Source organism: Heterodontus francisci, chromosome 14 (assembly GCF_036365525.1).
Source record: "Heterodontus francisci isolate sHetFra1 chromosome 14, sHetFra1.hap1, whole genome shotgun sequence".
In the NCBI taxonomy this organism is placed as follows: domain Eukaryota; kingdom Metazoa; phylum Chordata; class Chondrichthyes; order Heterodontiformes; family Heterodontidae; genus Heterodontus; species Heterodontus francisci.
Genome location: NC_090384.1, coordinates 80,642,067 through 80,659,471, shown reverse-complemented (window position 1 = coordinate 80,659,471; position 17,405 = coordinate 80,642,067). Strand labels below are relative to the sequence as shown.

General features: G+C 42.7%; 1 protein-coding gene and 1 non-coding gene across 5 annotated transcripts in view; both read right to left on the bottom strand.

Annotated features, from left to right (window-relative positions):
- ckap5 (cytoskeleton associated protein 5) overlaps positions 1–17,405 on the bottom strand; it is a 198,148-nt gene that overhangs the window by 34,258 nt on the left and 146,485 nt on the right. For all 4 annotated transcript variants that reach the window (XM_068046465.1, XM_068046466.1, XM_068046467.1 and 1 more), the window contains 3 exons: positions 16,840–16,960; positions 11,400–11,579; positions 6,334–6,521 (listed from right to left, as the gene is read on the bottom strand). In XM_068046465.1, the coding sequence (XP_067902566.1) occupies positions 6,334–6,521; positions 11,400–11,579; positions 16,840–16,960 (489 nt within the window). The remainder of the gene's footprint in view (positions 1–6,333; positions 6,522–11,399; positions 11,580–16,839; positions 16,961–17,405) is intronic.
- On the bottom strand, positions 10,885–10,993 carry LOC137377380 (small nucleolar RNA SNORD67). The gene has a single exon (XR_010976413.1). It is a non-coding gene; the product is annotated as a small nucleolar RNA SNORD67 (small nucleolar RNA).

Below are 17,405 nucleotides of genomic sequence, written 5' to 3'. Positions count from 1 at the left end.
CACAGTAGCAGCAGTACCATCTACAAGATGCACTGCAGCAACTCGCCACAGCTCCTTCCAAAACACCCACCTCTACCACCTAGAAGAACAAGGGCAAAAAATACATGGGAACACCACCTGCATGTTCCCCTCCAAGTCACGCATGGTCCTGGCTTGGAAACATATTGCTCTTCCTTCACTTGCTGGGTCAAAATCCTGAAACTCCTTTCCCAACAACGTGGGTGTACCCACCACATGGATTGCAGTGGTTCAAGAAAGTGGAAAACCACCACCACCACCTTCAAGAGCAGTTAGGATGGGCAATAAATGCTGGCCATGCGAGCGACGCTCATTACAAGAATGAAGAAAAATACCTTGGGACCACTAATGACTTTACAGTTTTCCCTCATGAAAATTAAGCTTCACTGATTACTCATTTCTATTTACCTGATCAAGCAGAACAGCATAATTGTCATCACTGCTCCTCAAAAAATATGCCAGATATAGATAACAATAGAAAAGAGAACTTTGCAAAGAGATTATCAATTCCAAAATAAGACCATGTTGAAAGCATGACTAGTAGCTATTTCCTCGTATAAAAGCTAAGTTCATACACCTAAAATACAACTGCTTAAAGTGGCTGCGAGGTCTAGAACAAGGGAACATATATTTAAGATTAAACATGGGAGACTTAAAAGAGAGAAGACACTTTAAAAAAATGTTGAATGCACAGATAATGTTTGAAGCAGACATATCAACATTTAAGAATAGCTTAAAATGTAGTTGAGGAAAAGTTGAAGAACTGTGATGTTCATCTGGTTAGACACTATTTATTGAAACATCTCTTCAAAGAGACTCTTTCAACAACAGAGACTAGATGAATAAATGGCAAGTCAGCTAGCCATTTTTCAATTTCCACTTCATGGACAGAGCTCGCTAAAATCTTATAGTCTCTGACATCTTTTCAAGAGCTTGCATAGAGAAGCTCAAAGAACCACTAGCTTGATTTTCACATACAGAAGTGTGGTTACCCCACTCATGTCAACAAATTTATACTCGTGGTGTGTTATTTGTTGATTTGAGGTGAAAGGAGTATGCAGCAGGCATCTTGTACATTCTCCAGTGATCACTGGTCAAAGTTGCAAGGAGGCTATTAAGCCCATCAAGTCCATACCAGTTCTCTGTAGAACAATCCAACAGTTCCATTCCCTGGCTCTAAACCCATAGCCCGGTTAGGTTATTTCCCTAAACACCCATTCAAGTTCCTTTTGAAACTATTTATCCTCTCTGCTTCTACCACCCTCAAAGGCAGCAAGTTCCAGGTCATTACCATTTTCTGCATTAAAAAGTTCTTCCTTACATCCCCATGGCAACTCTTGCCCAAAAGCTTAAATCTGTGTCCCCCAGTCCTTGTACCACCAGCAGTGTTTTTGGGATCCTTAAGGGGGAGGGGGAGCAGCCCCAAGTCGTGGTCCACATAGGCACCAACGACATAGGTAGGAAGAGAGATGGGGATTTAAGACAGAAATTCAGGGAGCTAGGGTGGAAGCTTAGAGCGAGAACAAACAGAGTTGTTATCTCTGGGTTGTTGCCCGTGCCACGTGATAGCGAAGCGAGAAATAGGGAGAGAGAGGAGTTGAACACGTGGCTGCAGGGATGGTGCAGGAGGGAGGGTTTTGGTTTCCTGGATAATTGGGGCTCTTTCTGGGGTAGGTGGGACCTCTACAAACAGGATGGTCTTCACCTGAACCAGAGGGGTACCAATATCCTGGGGGGGAGATTTGCTAGTGCTCTTCGGGGGGGTTTAAACTAATTCAGCAGGGGAATGGGAACCTAAATTGTAGTGCCAGTGTACAGGATGTTGAGAGTAGTGAGGTCAGGGATATGGTTACAAGGACGCAAGAGGGCACTGGCAAGCAAGAACCTGGTTTAAAGTGTGTCTACTTCAACGCCAGGAGCATCCGGAATAAGGTGGGTGAGCTTGCAGCATGGGTTGGTACCTGGGATCTCGATGTAGTGGCCATTTCGGAGACATGGGTAGAGCAGGGGCAGGAATGGATGTTGCAGGTTCCGGGATTTAGATGTTTCAGTAAGAACAGAGAAGATGGTAAAAGAGGGGGGGGGGGGGGGGTGGCATTGTTAATCAAGGAAAGTATTACAGCGACAGAAAGGACGTTTGAGGACTCGTCTACTGAGGTAGTATGGGCCGAGGTTAGAAACAGGAGAGGTGAGGTTACCCTGTTGGGAGTCTTTTATAGACCTCCGAACAGTTCCAGAGATGTAGAGGAAAGGATAGCAAAGATGATTCTCGACAGGGGCGAGAGTAACAGGGTAGTTGTTAAGGGGGACTTTAACTTTCCAAATATCGACTGGAAATACTATAGTTCGAGTACTTTAGATGGGTCAGTTTTTGTCCAGTGTGTGCAGGAGGGTTTTCTGACACAGTATGTAGACAGGCCAACCAGGGGTGATACCATATTGGATTTGGTACTGGGAAATGAACCCGGCCAGGTGTTAGATTTAGATGTAGGTGAGCACTTTGGTGATAGTGATCACAATTCGGTTAGGTTTACCTTAGCGATGGGCAGGGACAGGTATATACCTCAGGGCAAAAATTATAGCTGGGGGAAAGGAAATTATGATGCGATTAGGCAAGATTTAGGATGCGTAGGATGGGGAAGGAAACTGCAGGGGATGGGAACAATCGAAATGTGGAGCTTATTCAAGGAGCAGCTACTGTGTGTCCTTGATAAGTATGTACCCGTGAGGCAGGGAGGAAGTTGTCGAGCGAGGGAGCCATGGTTTACTAAATAAGTTGAAGCGCTTGTCAAGAGGAAGAAGGCGGCTTATGTTAGGATGAGACGTGAAGGCTCAGTTAGGGCGCTTGAGAGCTACAAGCTAGCCAGGAAGGATCTAAAGGGAGAGCTAAGAAGAGCAAGGGGAGGACACGAGAAGTCATTGGCGGATAGGATCAGGGAAAACCCTAAGGCTTTCTATAGGTATATCAGGAATAAAAGAATGACTAGAGTTAGATTAGGGCCAATCAAGGATAGTAGTGGGAAGTTGTGTGTGGAATCAGAGGAGATAGGGGAAGTGTTAAATGAATATTTTGCGTCAGTATTTACAGTAGAGAAAGAAAATGTTGTTGAGGAGAATACTGAGATTCAGGCTACTAGGCTAGATGGGATTGAGGTTCACAAGGAGGAGGTGTTATCAATTTTGGAAAGTGTGAAAATAGATAAGTCCCCTGGGCCAGATGGGATTTATCCTAGGATTCTCTGGGAAGCTAGGGAGGAGATTGCAGAGCCTTTGTCCTTGATCTTTATGTCGTCATTGTCGACAGGAATAGTGCCGGAAGACTGGAGGATAGCAAATGTTGTCCCCTTGTTCAAGAAGGGGAGTAGAGACAGCCCTGGTAATTATAGACCTGTGAGCCTTACTTCGGTTGTGGGCAAAATGTTGGAAAAGGTTATAAGAGACAGGATTTATAATCATCTTGAAAAGAATAAGTTCATTAGAGATAGTCAGCACGGTTTTGTGATGGGTAGGTCGTGCCTCACAAACCTTATTGAGTTTTTCGAGAAGGTGACCAAACAGGTGGATGAGGGTAAAGCAGTGGATGTGGTGTATATGGATTTCAGTAAGGCGTTTGATAAGGTTCCCCACAGTAGGCTATTGCAGAAAATAAGGAAGTATGGGGTTGAAGGTGATTTAGAGCTTTGGATCAGAAATTGGCTAGCTGAAAGAAGACAGAGGGTGGTGGTTGATGGCAAATGTTCATCCTGGAGTTTAGTTACTGGTGGTGTACCGCAAGGATCTGTTTTGGGGCCACTGCTGTGTGTCATTTTTATAAATGACCTGGAAGAGGGTGTAGAAGGGTGGGTTAGTAAATTTGCAGATGACACTAAGGTCGGTGGAGTTGTGGATAGTGCCGAAGGATGTTGTAGGGTACAGAGGAACATAGATAGGCTGCAGAGCTGGGCTGAGAGATGGCAAATGGAGTTTAATGCGGAAAAGTGTGAGGTGATTCACTTTGGAAGGAGTAACAGGAATGCAGAGTACTGGGCTAATGGGAAGATTCTTGGTCGTGTAGATGAACAGAGAGATCATGGTGTCCAGGTGCATAAATCCCTGAAGGTTGCTACCCAGGTTAATAGGGCTGTTAAGAAGGCATATGGTGTGTTAGCTTTTATTAGTAGGGGGATCGAGTTTCGGAGCCACGAGGTCATGCTGCAGCTGTACAAAACTCTGGTGAGACCGCACCTGGAGTATTGCGTGCAGTTCTGGTCACCGCATTATAGGAAGGATGTGGAAGCTATGGAAAGGGTGCAGAGGAGATTTACTAGGATGTTGCCTGGTATGGAGGGAAGGTCTTACGAGGAAAGGCTGAGGGACTTGAGGTTGTTTTCGTTGGAGAGAAGGAGGAGGAGAGGTGACTTAATAGAGACACATAAGGTAATCAGAGGGTTAGATAGGGTGGATAGTGAGCGTCTTTTTCCTCGGATGGTGATGGCAAACACGAGGGGACATAGCTTCAAGTTGAGGGGTGATAGATATAGGACAGATGTGAGAGGTAGTTTCTTTACTCAGAGAGTAGTAAGGGCGTGGAACGCCCTGCCTGCAGCAGTAGTAGATTCGCCAACTTTAAGGGCATTTAAGTGGTCATTGGATAGACATATGGATGAAAATGGAATACTGTAGGTCAGATGGTTTCACAGGTCGGCGCAACATCGAGGGCCGAAGGGCCTGTACTGCGCTGTAATGTTCTACTTCTAATGGGAACAGCTTTTCTTGGTCTACCTTATCCAAATTTGTCAGAATTTTGTATATCTCTATCAAATCTCCCCTCAATCTCCTTTGCTCCAAGGAGAACAATCCTAGTTTCTCCAACCTCATCTTGCAGCCAAAACCATTCTGGTGAATCTCCTCTTCACCCTTTCAAGGATCCTCACATCCTCCCTAAAGTGCGGTGACCAGAACTGGACACAATACTCTCGTTGTGGCCTATCAGAACTTCATACAGATTCAGCATAACCTTCCTGCTTTTGCACTCAACACCTCCTCTATGAAGCCCAAGATCCCAAATGCTTTGCTAACTACTCTCTCAATATGTGCTTCTACCAAAGTTCTGTGCAGATGATACCCCAGGTCCCTCTGTCCTGTACACTCTTTAGAACTGTGCCATTTAGTCTATATTGCTTCTTCCTATTGTTAAACATCATTCCACTGCTCCAACTATGACAAAGAACACAGCAGAGTTTCAGTTTATGCAGGATTTCATTTATGGCAACTGCCTTGCTATTTAAAAAGGAGGAATTTGTTTTTTAATTCTTTCATGGGATGTGGGCATTTGTTGCCCATCCCTAACTGCTCTCGACAACTGAGTGGCTTGCTCGGCCATTTCAGAGGGCAGTTAAGAAGTCAACCACTTTGCTGTGGGTCTGGAGTCACATGTAGGCCTGACCAGGCAAGGACAGCAGATTTCCTTCCCTAACAGAAATTAGCGAACCAGATGGGTTTTTCCAACAATTGATGATAGTTTCACAGCACCACTAGCTTTCAATTCCATCTGCTGCCGTGGTGGAATTTGAACCAGTGTCCCTGGGGAATTATCCTGTGCCTCTAGATTAACAGTCCAGTGACATTACCACAACACCACCATCATCCACAAATGTTTGGGGGGCAGTGGCGGAGTCTAACCTGTGCAGTTTTGTAAGCAGTGGGTGTCATGGATTGAGAGGGACAGCACGATCAACCTATGTGCAATGGACATAGAGAGGGAGGGACCAGTGATGCAACTGCTGTGATTTTATATTACTGAGAAGTGGTCAGCATATAATAAAACTGGTTCATGTGATTTATCGAAGACATCTGCATTTCAGAATTTGCTCAAAATCAGTTTGATTTAAAAGCTTAACTTAGGTTCATCATTCTGAATTAGACTTGAGCAACTGTTTTCAATCCCATTTCCCCAGGACCCAACCAATCTTTACAAAGTCAGGCAACAGTGTTATTGTTGATCTGTAACTGACCTAGATTTCCTTCTTTCTTAATAATAAAGCATGCAGTGCTCTTCATGTGGCCATGATCATTGGTAGTAACTCAAGCCACTTCTAGCAATCACAATTTTAAGGTTACTACCCTTTTCCAGAAAGACCTCCACTAACATGTACAAAACAATTAAAACTTCAAATAGCCTATTTCAAATAGCATAATGGAATAGTTTTCAAATGCAAATGGCCCTTCATTAAAATGATTCCTAAACCAAGTCTCAAAAGAGACAGGCTTCAATAAATTAAGTGTCCATCATCTAATATAACTAACTATAGAATCAACTCAGCTTTCCCCTTTTACCTCAAGATGTTGGTTGGATCTGATTTTTCCAAGACTTTTACCATCAGCAGATTGACTGATCGTATAACCTGTGGCCCTTCATCCAAGTCTTCTAAGCGTGAATCCAGCATCAATAATATTAATCCATGCATCAGATCCTTCAAAACACCCATGGAAGCCTCCTTGGCCAATGTTTCTATTTGGAACAACTAAACAAAGATAGATGATCAGGAGAAAGAGATTGCGTAAAAGTCAATCATTTACAGCACAGAAAGAAGCTATTTGACCCATCGAGTCCATGTCGGCTCCCCACGGAACTATTCAGTCAGTCCCACTCAATCCCTGTAGCCCTGCAAGTTTATCTCCTTCGAGTGGCCATCCAATTTCCCTTTGAAGTCATTAGCGATTACTTTTTTTTGATATACTGAAGATCAGCCTAGTACACAAAATGTTATATTAAACAACCTTCTATGCAGAGGATTCTAAAAGAAACTTCCATTTTCAAAACCAAGTAGGATGTTCTCTTCCTCGGTTAGGCTCTTAAAAATAGTGGAAAACAAATTGAAAATTATTTTTAAAATTTATAAAAACAAAAGAATGGTACACTTAACTTTTAGGTCACAGTACAAAAAGGAAAAGCAAGACCAGTCATGTTGTCCAACATTCATCCTTTTGACCAAACAATAAGCTAGCAATTCCTCAATTCCAGGCCTAAACCAAATCTAACCAAAGTGTTATAGTTGTACTCGTTTCTCAAGAAGGGATCAACTAAACATATTAAGTCACAGCACTTGCAATCTACCCTAAACTGTAGTTATATGAATTTTGAGTTCCAGAAAGGTTCATCTGTTGCTGGCAACAAGTCATTTAACCTATTGAACTATGCTGCCATTATTTTTTTTTTAAAGCCGGGGTAGCTCTCTTCTAAATCCCATATTTCCACTTTTTTCACAACCATAACTTACAAGTATTAATCTACTCTTAATTTGAAATTGTTCAACTTTTATTATGTTGCATTGAAATTATATAACAGCACAGAAGACTTTTTGTATGAAAATTACCTAATTTGAATTTGATTATTTTGAACCTTTTTTTGCTCGAAGTTCAAACTAACAGGAGGATACTGTGGCCTAGGTTTCCCAATTGCCACTGATGGCTCATCAGTGCTGTGATTTGGTAAACCTGGGCCTATTAACTTCTTTTTATATATCTCAACTGATTTTGCATTTATGAACTCTCAAAAGTTTTTCTGGGTTTGCTTCTGACCAGCTTAAATCTCAAATGATTATGGTTTTTTATTTTGTATTTGAGAGAAAAAGGTTGCTCATGTCCCATTGTGTAAATTCCCATGACTGTTAAACATCTTGATTACAGCACCCCCTCAACCTTATCTCTAGGAAATATTACTCATTCTACGTATTGCAAGAACAAGTAGGTGCAGGAGTAGGCCATTCTGCTGGACTCTGCCATTCAATATTGTGGCTGATGTATTTCATTCCACCTTCCTGCACTATACCTATATCCCTAGATTCCCTTAGTATCAGAAATCTATTGATCTTTGTCTTGCATCTCAACGATGAGCATCCACAGCTTTCTGGGATGCTGAATTGAAAGATTCACAACCGCTTGAGCGGTTTCTCATCTCAGTTCTTAATGGCTGACCTTGTACTGAGACTGTGACCCCTAATTTTCAACTCTACAGCCAGAGGAACATCTTGCGAGCATCAAACCTGTCAAGGCCCTTTGGAATTTTATTATTTTTGAATAAGATCACCCTTCATTCTTCTAAATTCTAGGGAATATAGGCCCAATCTCTCGTCATAGGACAAACCCTCATGCCAGGAATCAGTTCAGTGAATCGTCAATGCACTCCCTCTCCTTGGGCAAGAGGACCAAAACTGTATACAGTACTCAAGGTATCGCCAAAGCCCGAGATTAAACTGCAGTAAGACTTCTTTACTCTTACACCCAATCCTTTTCTAATGAAAGCTAACGTACTATTTACCTTCCTAATTGCTTGTTGTATCTGCATGTTAACTTTGATTCATGTACAAGGATGCCTAGGTCCCAGTAAACTTCTTCATCTCGCACCATTTAGAAAATATTCTGCTTTTCTATTTTTCTTTTTCTGGAAAACTTCACACTTCCCCATATTATATTCCACCTGCCATGTTCTTGCCCACTCACTTAACCTGTCTGTACCCCTTGAGCCCTCCTCACAGCTTACTTTCTCCACTTAAATTTGCATCGCCAGCAAACTGATACATTACACTCAGTCCCCTCAACCAAATCATCGATATAGATTGTAAATAGCTGAGGCTCAAACACCGATCCTTGTGGTGCCCCACAAATTACAGCCTGCCAACCCAAAAATGACTTGCTTATTCCTATTTTATTTTCAGTCTGTTAATCAATCCTCATTCCATGCAAATTTATTACACAAAATTAAGGCTCATGGGATTCAGCGTAACACCTTATTAAATGCCTTTGGAAATCCACTGGTTCCCCCTTACGTACCCTACTAGTTACCTCAAATATTTAATAGATTTGTCAAACACTATTGCGTTTTCATAATTTGATTAGGCAGAGTCAACATGGATTTAAGTGCCATATTATCATGCCCCTAATACTAGAATCTTGCATGTTCTTCTCTCCCTCCTTTCTTGAATAGCAGGTTACATTTGCAAACTTCCAATCCATGGGGACCATTCTAGAATCTAGGAAATTCTGTAAGATCTAAACCAATGAATCCATTATCTCTGGAGCTGCCCTTTAAAATCCTAGGATGCAGGCCATTAGGTAGGGAGATTTGTTGACTTTTAGACTCAAATTCTCCAGTACTATTTATTTACTGATGATTTCTTTAAGTTCTGACATGCATGGGAAGCAGTCACCATGATCATAAAGCTGAGGAGTTATGTCCCGATATTGACAGGGATGAGGGGATGGATTGAGGCTGGAGTAGTAGCCCTTTCAATGGAGACCCTTTGCATCCTGAGAGGCATGGAGAAACACTACAGCCCCAAAAGATAATCTTAAAAATAAACTTCAACACATACCTTACGGGCCTATTCTGGCCCAGTATCCAGCTCCTACCAAGTTTTACCTGACTGGGAAGCAGACACTCCAGCCCCGCATCCCCCTACTGAAGCCTCCTGTGTATATTGCAGATGGGGACACGATCTGCATAATTAAAACAGCATTTTGTTTCCTTCCTGCAGGAGCCTTGCTCAAGAGGTTAATACGTGGACACACCGGACAGGAAGTGGGGGGGTAACTGAGATCTATTATTTTGCCTTAAATTTCTGTTAGCCTCATATGAAATGTGCACACTCTCACCCACCTTTTAGGGACACATTCCATGTATTCAAGTCCAGAAAGCTTATAGATAGATCAGCAGGGCCATACCAACAAAATCAATGGGTGCTAAACTGTAACTGCTGTCAGCGGAGCATTTGTAAGCCTCCTATTTTTGCCTTGGTGGGACCAATTATCTGTTTCGGCAATGGTTTGCATGGTTACATGAAAGCAAGAATTATAAAAGAAAACATACTAAAATTAATCCCAGCCCACGGAGAAATGTCTTGCCCTTTGTTGCCATTAGCAAGCGAAGGTGACTAGTTATTGAGCTATAGTACCCCAGGATACAGTACACCTGCTTGGCTTAGGCAACAGATCAATTCAGTCACTTAACCCATCAGCAGGAAACGGACAATAGTCAATGGAAAGTAAAATCAAGTAGGTGGAAAACAGGGAAGTAGATCCAGTCCAAATAGGTTAGGTGTAAGTTACACCTGTAGGTTAAAATTTCCATTACCAAGCATGTCACCTCAATGCCAAAGAGGTACACTTCCTTCCTCCCTCCTAAGGCAGGAAGGCAGCCATTAGTGGTTGGACAACTACAAGCATGGATCAGAGTCCTCAAACAGCAGGTATCAAGAGTTCCTCACTGACAGCATGGTGAGCAGCATAAAGCACAATGTATGAACGCAGAGTTTTTTTTTAAACTCTCCTTTTGGTCTAATTCATTTTCAGAGGCTGGCTGAAAGGACCTTTGCAGAAGATCCAGCACACTGCACTTTGCAGCAGCTCCCCCGACCCCTCCAATCTTTCTTTGGCAATTCAAATATGCTAGTTTCTGGTCATCACCTTCCTTTCATTTTAGAAAAGTCTTTAAAAGCAGTCAGCATTGCTTTTTCCATTCCGACAGTATATTCAGATACTGACTACCTTGTTCGGTATTTCCAGGGTTGTCTAGTTTATTTCATTTATCTCCCTCATCACTGGTCTAAATTCCTGCTCTGCTGCTAATGCCATACTTTTAGAAACATAAATGCACATGCTTCAATTTTTTCCTTCGATCCGAAGTCTAATTTCTGATTAAGTCACACTAATGCTAGACATGTAACGTGGAAGAAAATTATGTTAATACTGAAGGTGTTGCTTTTTCCCACAACCCCAAATTTGTAACCTCTCGGGTCTAGAGGTATGCCTCTTACATAAATTTAATGCAACATCTTTTACCTACACATCTTGCTACTAATATAGAAATGCTTCTATAGTGCATCAATTTGTGAGTCAGATGGCCCCTGTGCACATTGTTTAGTCCTCAGGGTTCAGAAAGGAGCAGCTATGTCCCTGCACAACTACTCCTTCAATGGTGCAACTCATCACTCTCACATGTTCTCCAGTAAAAACTACACAAAAAAAATTATATTTTTCTTATTTCAATAGACTTATTCTAGACATACATTAGGCTCTGATTCATTAAAGCTTGAAAATATAGGTCGATACCTCACTGGAATATTCATTCATTAGATTTTAGGAAAAAAAGGTTTATAAATGCAATAATGTTCACTACATTGCTGATCGCCTACATTCAGTGCGCTTTTACACATTTGTCAATTTCTTTGTTCCTAGTTGTTGCCATGTGTATGATGTCCACTTGTCAAAGCATCTGTTTTCTCTGATGAAAATTTGTACAGTATAAATTTAGAATCAAATTTTTGAATTCACAAAAAAAACATAGTATTGACATTATATGTCTTATATGATAAAGTATTTCAAAATGGCATTAGAAACCATACCGTAATCATATTCCCAATGATACAGCTATAAAGCTTCAGGATTTCAGTCTTGTTAAGTTTTTCATCAGCCATGTGTGTGTTATAAATTAATCGAAGTTGCATGAAAGTTGCAATAAGAAACTGGTCAATATGACCAGACATAGTATCAGCTTTATCCTCTTGTCGCAAAACTTCGTCAATCTGAAAGTCAAGCAACATTATTTAATTTTCTATAATTCTTGCAAAAGAATCTGAATACAACAGATCTTCATTTTACCAACATGACTTATAGAATCCTACAGTTCAAGAGGCAGCCATTTGGCCAGTCTTGCCTGTGCTGGCTCTTTGAAAGAATTAGTCCCATTCCCCAGCCTTTTCCCCATAACCCGGCACATTAGTTCCCTTCACATACACATCTAACTGCCCTTTATAGAATCTCATTCCAACACAATTTCAGCTAGTGCGATACAAATCTTTATTTTATTTTTATGTATTTATTTAGAGATATAGCACTAAAACAAGCCCTTCGGCCCATCAAGTCTGTGCCGACCAACAACCACCCATTTATACTAATCCTACATGGATTCCATATTCCTTACCACATCCCCACCTTCCCTCAATTCTCCTACCACCTACCTACACTAGGGACAATTTACAATGGCCAACTTACCTATCAACCTGCAAGTCTTTGGCTGTGGGAGGAAACTGGAGCACCTGGCAGAAACCCACGCGGTCACAGGGAGAACTTGCAAACTCCGCACAGGCAGTACCCAGAACTGAACCTGGGTCGCTGGAGCTGTGAGGCTGCGGTGCTAATCACTGTGCCGCCCCAATCTTATCTGTGTGAGGAAATTTCTCATTTCCCCTCCATTTATTTTGCATCTGTGGCAAGAGAGTTGGTAATCAGAGGTCGAAGAAATCATTCCTCCCTACTTGTTCGATCAAAACCCTTCGTTATTTTGAATACCTTTAAGTCTACCCTCAATCTTCTCTGCTCTAAGAACAATCCCAGTTTCTGCAATGTCTCCACAAAAAATGCACACCCTCATCTTTTTATATTATTTGTTCATGAGATGTGAGCAACACTGGCAAGGCCAACATTTGTGGCCCATCCCTAACTGCCCTTGAAAAGATGGTGGTGAGCTGCCTTCTTGAATCACTGCAGTCCATGTGGTGAAGGTACACTCAATGCTGTTAGGTACGGAGTTCCAGGATTTTGACCCAGCAATGATGAAGGAGCTGCGATATATTTCCAAGTCAGTATAGTGTGCGACTTGACAGGTAACTTGTAGGTGCTGGCATTCCCATCTGTCTACTGCCATTGTTCTGCTAGGTGGTAGAGGTCGTGGGTTTGGAAGGTGCTGTCAAAGAAGCCTTGGCGAATTGCTGCAGTGCCCAGTGTAGACTGTACACGCTAGTGTAGTGGTGGAGGGAGTAAATGCTGAAGGTCGTGGATAGGGTGATCAAGCAGCTTGCTTTGTCCTGGATGGTGTCAGCTTAAGTGTTGTTGGAGCAGCACTCATAGAAGCAAGTGGAGTATTTTATCACACTCCTCACTTGTGCTTGTAGATGGTGGAAAGGTTTAGGGGAGTCAGGAGGCGAGTTACTCGACACAGAATACCCAGTCTCTGACCCGCTCTTGTAACCACTGTATCTGGGTTGTTGGTCCAGCTAAGATTGACTCCCACTGACTTCAATGGTAGCCCCTAGGAAGTTGCTGCTAGGGAATTAAATGACTGCAATGCTACTGAATGTCAAGGGGAGGTGATTAGAATCTTTGCTGAAGATGGTCATTACCAAGCAGTTGTGTGGCATGAATACTACTTGCCACTTATTAGCCCAAGCCTGAAATGTTGTTAAGGTCTTGCTGCACGTGGGCACTAACTGCTTAAAATTATCTGAGGAGTTGCAAATGCAGCTGAATACCGTACAGTGAATATCCCCACTTCAGACCATGCGATGGAGGGAAAGTCATTGATAAAGCAGCTGAAGATGGTTGGGCCTAAAACACTGCCCTGAAGAACTCCTGCAGCGATGAGGGACAAGATGATTGGCCTCCAACAACCACCTTCCTGTGTGCTTGGTATGATTCCAACCTGTAGAGCTTTCTCCGTGGATTCCCACGGACTTCAATTTTACGAAGGCTCCTTGATGCTGCCTCGATATTATCCTGGTAAACCTCCTCTGTATCCTCTCCAGGACATTTTATTCTATTTAATTACCTTGTATATCTAATACCCTCTCTCATTTCCCTCCTTGCAACAGTCCCAAGTTTTTCCTAATGCTTCCATGTAATTCCATCCTTTGATTTTCTTTTGTGCCTCAGACACAACTGAATGTAGTGCTCAAGGTACGACTTGTGATATACAGATTCAGCAGAACAGTCTCAGACTTGCACACTGAGTTGACAATATAGTTCAGCATTGTTCACTTTGTTCAGCGCTGTTCTGAATGACTGAAGTGTTGTTTACCATTGTTCCCACAATTCAATCATTTCTACACTATTCATTATGTTTTCCCCTCCCCCCCCCAGTTCTACACCTTTATGTTTCACCACCCCCCACATCCCCGGTCAGTTCTACACTATTTATGTTTCACCATTCCCCCCCCACACCCCCGTCAGTTCTGCACTATTTATGTTTCACCATTCCCCCCCCACACCCCCGTCAGTTCTACACTATTAGGTTTCACCATTCCCCCCTAACCACCTCCCCCACCACCCCCCCCAGTCAGTTCTACACTATTTATGTTTCACCATTCCCCCCCCCACCGCCCCCCGTCAGTTCTACACAATTCATTATGTTCCATGTTTTCTTGCTACACGCAACAGCTTAAAAATTGTATATCTAAAAATATTGTGCAACTATTTTTCTGTAGTTGTGCTTCAGATTCAATTGTATTCTTTCCCTTCTTCCTGCCCAATTTAAATAAATTTCCTGAGGGTTCCAGCATCACAGATGGCAGTCTTCAGCCAATCTGATTCACTCCACGTGATATCAAGAAATGGCTGAAGGCAATGGATACTGTGAAGGCTATGGGCCCTGACAACATTCCGGCAATAGCACTGAAAAAAAAAAAAATTTTAGGGCGGCACAGTGGCTAGCACTGCAGCCTCACAGCTCCAGCGACCCAGGTTCAATTCCGGGTACTGCCTGTGTGGAGTTTGCAAGTTCTCCCTGTGTCTACGTGGGTTTTCTCCAGGTGCTCTGGTTTCCTCCCACAAGCCAAAAGACTTGCAGGTTGGTAGGTAAATTGGCCATTATAAATTGCCCCTAGTATAGGTAGGTGGTAGGGAAATATAGGGACAGGTGGGGATGTGGTAGGAATATGGGATTAGTGTAGGATTAATATAAAATGAGTGGTTGATGGTCGGCACAGACTCGGTGGGCTGAAGGGCCTGTTTCAGTGCTGTATCTCTAAACTAAACTAAACTAGCCGCGCCCCTAGCCAAGCCGTTCCAGTACAGCTACAACACTGGCATCTTTCCGACAATATGGAAAATTGTCCAAGTATGTCCTGCACGCAAAAAGCAGGGCAAATCCAACCCAGCCAATTACCGTCCCATCAGTTTACTCTCGATCATCAGCAAAGTGATGGAAGGGGTCATCGACAGTGCTATCAAGCTGCACATGCTCAGTAATAACCTGCTCACTGATGCTCAATTTGGGTTCCGCCAGGGCCACTCAGCTCCTGACCTCATTACAGCCTTGGTCCAAACATGGACAAAAGAGCTGAACTCAAGAGTTGAGGCGAGAGAGACCGCCCTTGACATCAAGGCAGCATTTGACCGAGTATGGCATCAAAAAGTCCTAGCAAAACTGCAGACAACGGGAATTAGGGGGAAAACTTTTCACTGGTTAGAGTCACGCCTAACACAAAGGAAGACGTGGTTGTTGGAGGTCAATTATCTCGGTCCCAGGACATCACTGCAGGAGTTCCTCAGGGTAGTGTCCTAGGCCCAACCATCTTCAGCTGCTTCATCAATGACCTTCCTTCAATCAAAAGGTCAGAAGTGGGGATGTTCGCTGACGATTGCACAATGTTCAGCACCATTCGCGACTCCACAGATACCGACGCAGCCAGTGCCCCGATGCAGCAACATCCAGGCTTGGGCTAGTAAGTGGCAAGTAACATTCGCGCCAGGCAATGATCATCTCAAACAAGAGAGAACCCAATCATCGCCCCATTATGTTCAATGGCATTACCATCGCTGAATCCCCCACGATCAACATCCTGGGGGTTAACATTGACCAGAAACTCAATTTGACCAGCCACATAAATGCTGCGGCTACAAGAGCATGTTGGAGGCTGGGTATTGTGCGGCGAGTAACTCACCTCCTGTCTGCCCAATGCCTGTCCACCATCTACAAGGCACAAGTCAAGAGTATGATGGAATACTCTCCACTTGCCTGGATGGGTGCAGCTCCAACAGCACTCAAGAAGCTCGACACCATCCAGGACAAAGCAACCCGCTTGACTGGAATCACAACCACCACCCTCAACATTTGCTCCCTCCACCACCGATGCACAATGGCAGCAGTGTGTACCATCTACAAGATGCACAGCAGAAACTCACCAAGGCTCCTCAACAGCACCTTCCAAACCTGTGACTTCGACTACCTAGAAGGAAAAGGGCAGCAGATGCAAGGGCCCACCAACTGCAAGTTCCCCTCCAAGCCACACAGCATCCTGACTTGGAGCTACATTGTGGTTCCTTCATGTCACTGTTTCAAGATCCTGGAACTCCCTTCCTAACCCAAGGACTGCAGCAGTTCAAGAAGGCAGCTCACTACCAACTACTCAAGAAAATAAGGGATGGGCAATAAATGCTGGCCGAGCCAGCGACACCCATATCCAATGAAGGAATTAAAAGAAAAGGTACCCAGCTTGACATCACTTCACTAACATCCACAACTTCCTCTTTCAGCCAATCCCTTACCCAATTCCAAATAGCGTCCTTAACCTTTATCAAAACATTTCTGAAAAAAGGGCTTTCTGACATTAATTTTGGTATATTACTCAAGAAATAATGCAAATAGCTCTTTGATGTGTTTTGATTGGCATTTATTAGACTATCCTAAAATAGGTAAATAGTCAGGTTTGTGCCTAATGATAGATTCCAGAATTTTTAGAGTTATTGATGCAAGATTTGTAATTATCTGATTTTTTTTGTTGGAAAAAATGTTTCACCAAGAACATTCTGCAGACTTCATGTTTCAATTCTACTAAATTCTTTCAGACAAGATATTGATGGAGGCAGGTCTTTAGAGTCTTTGGACCACTGATCTCATCTGTCTAATAGAAGTGTATTTCCTTCACAGACTTAAAGCCCAAATAGGGAGACAGAACTTTAACTTATTAATATTCATGCTTTAGGATATAATGAAGATAAACAAATGCAAGAATGTTACATATTCACACAATTACACAGCCATCCCCACAGGACACACTGATTTCTCACCTGTGCAAGAGCCTGGATGCTGGTGTTAATATCACTACTTGCCACCTGAGACACAACAAAATTGATTGTAGAATCAGTGCTGCCATGTATCTCATCAAAGTGTGGAGAAACTGAACGGTTTCTGAAAACATTTAAGGAAATTCAAGATGAAGCTTAAAAAATTTATATCAAAATTTTCATCTTGCACATCAACCTCAAAATAACATTGCACAGCTGCAAACATGCTCAACATCCAGTATGCTACTTGTGGTTAGCAATTGCACAAATCACTTTTTCTCAGTAGGCTTTATGTATAAAATGCTTTAATCCTTGATTATAGCTATCTTGAGTGCTGTCAATAGTTATGCCAATGGAATGCAAAGGCAGCAAGAGTGTCTGCTTCATGAAGGGGTTTTCATATTTTGGCATTCTATCCCCATTTCAAAAATCTTTAATAGTTTTCAGTGAGATTTGAAGGTCGCAAAGCAGCTGCATGAAGAAAATCAAAAAGGAAAGCCAATCAACAGCGCTAAATTGTACAGCATTCCCAACAGTCAGGTTTTGGCTGTGATACAGCTTACTTTTGA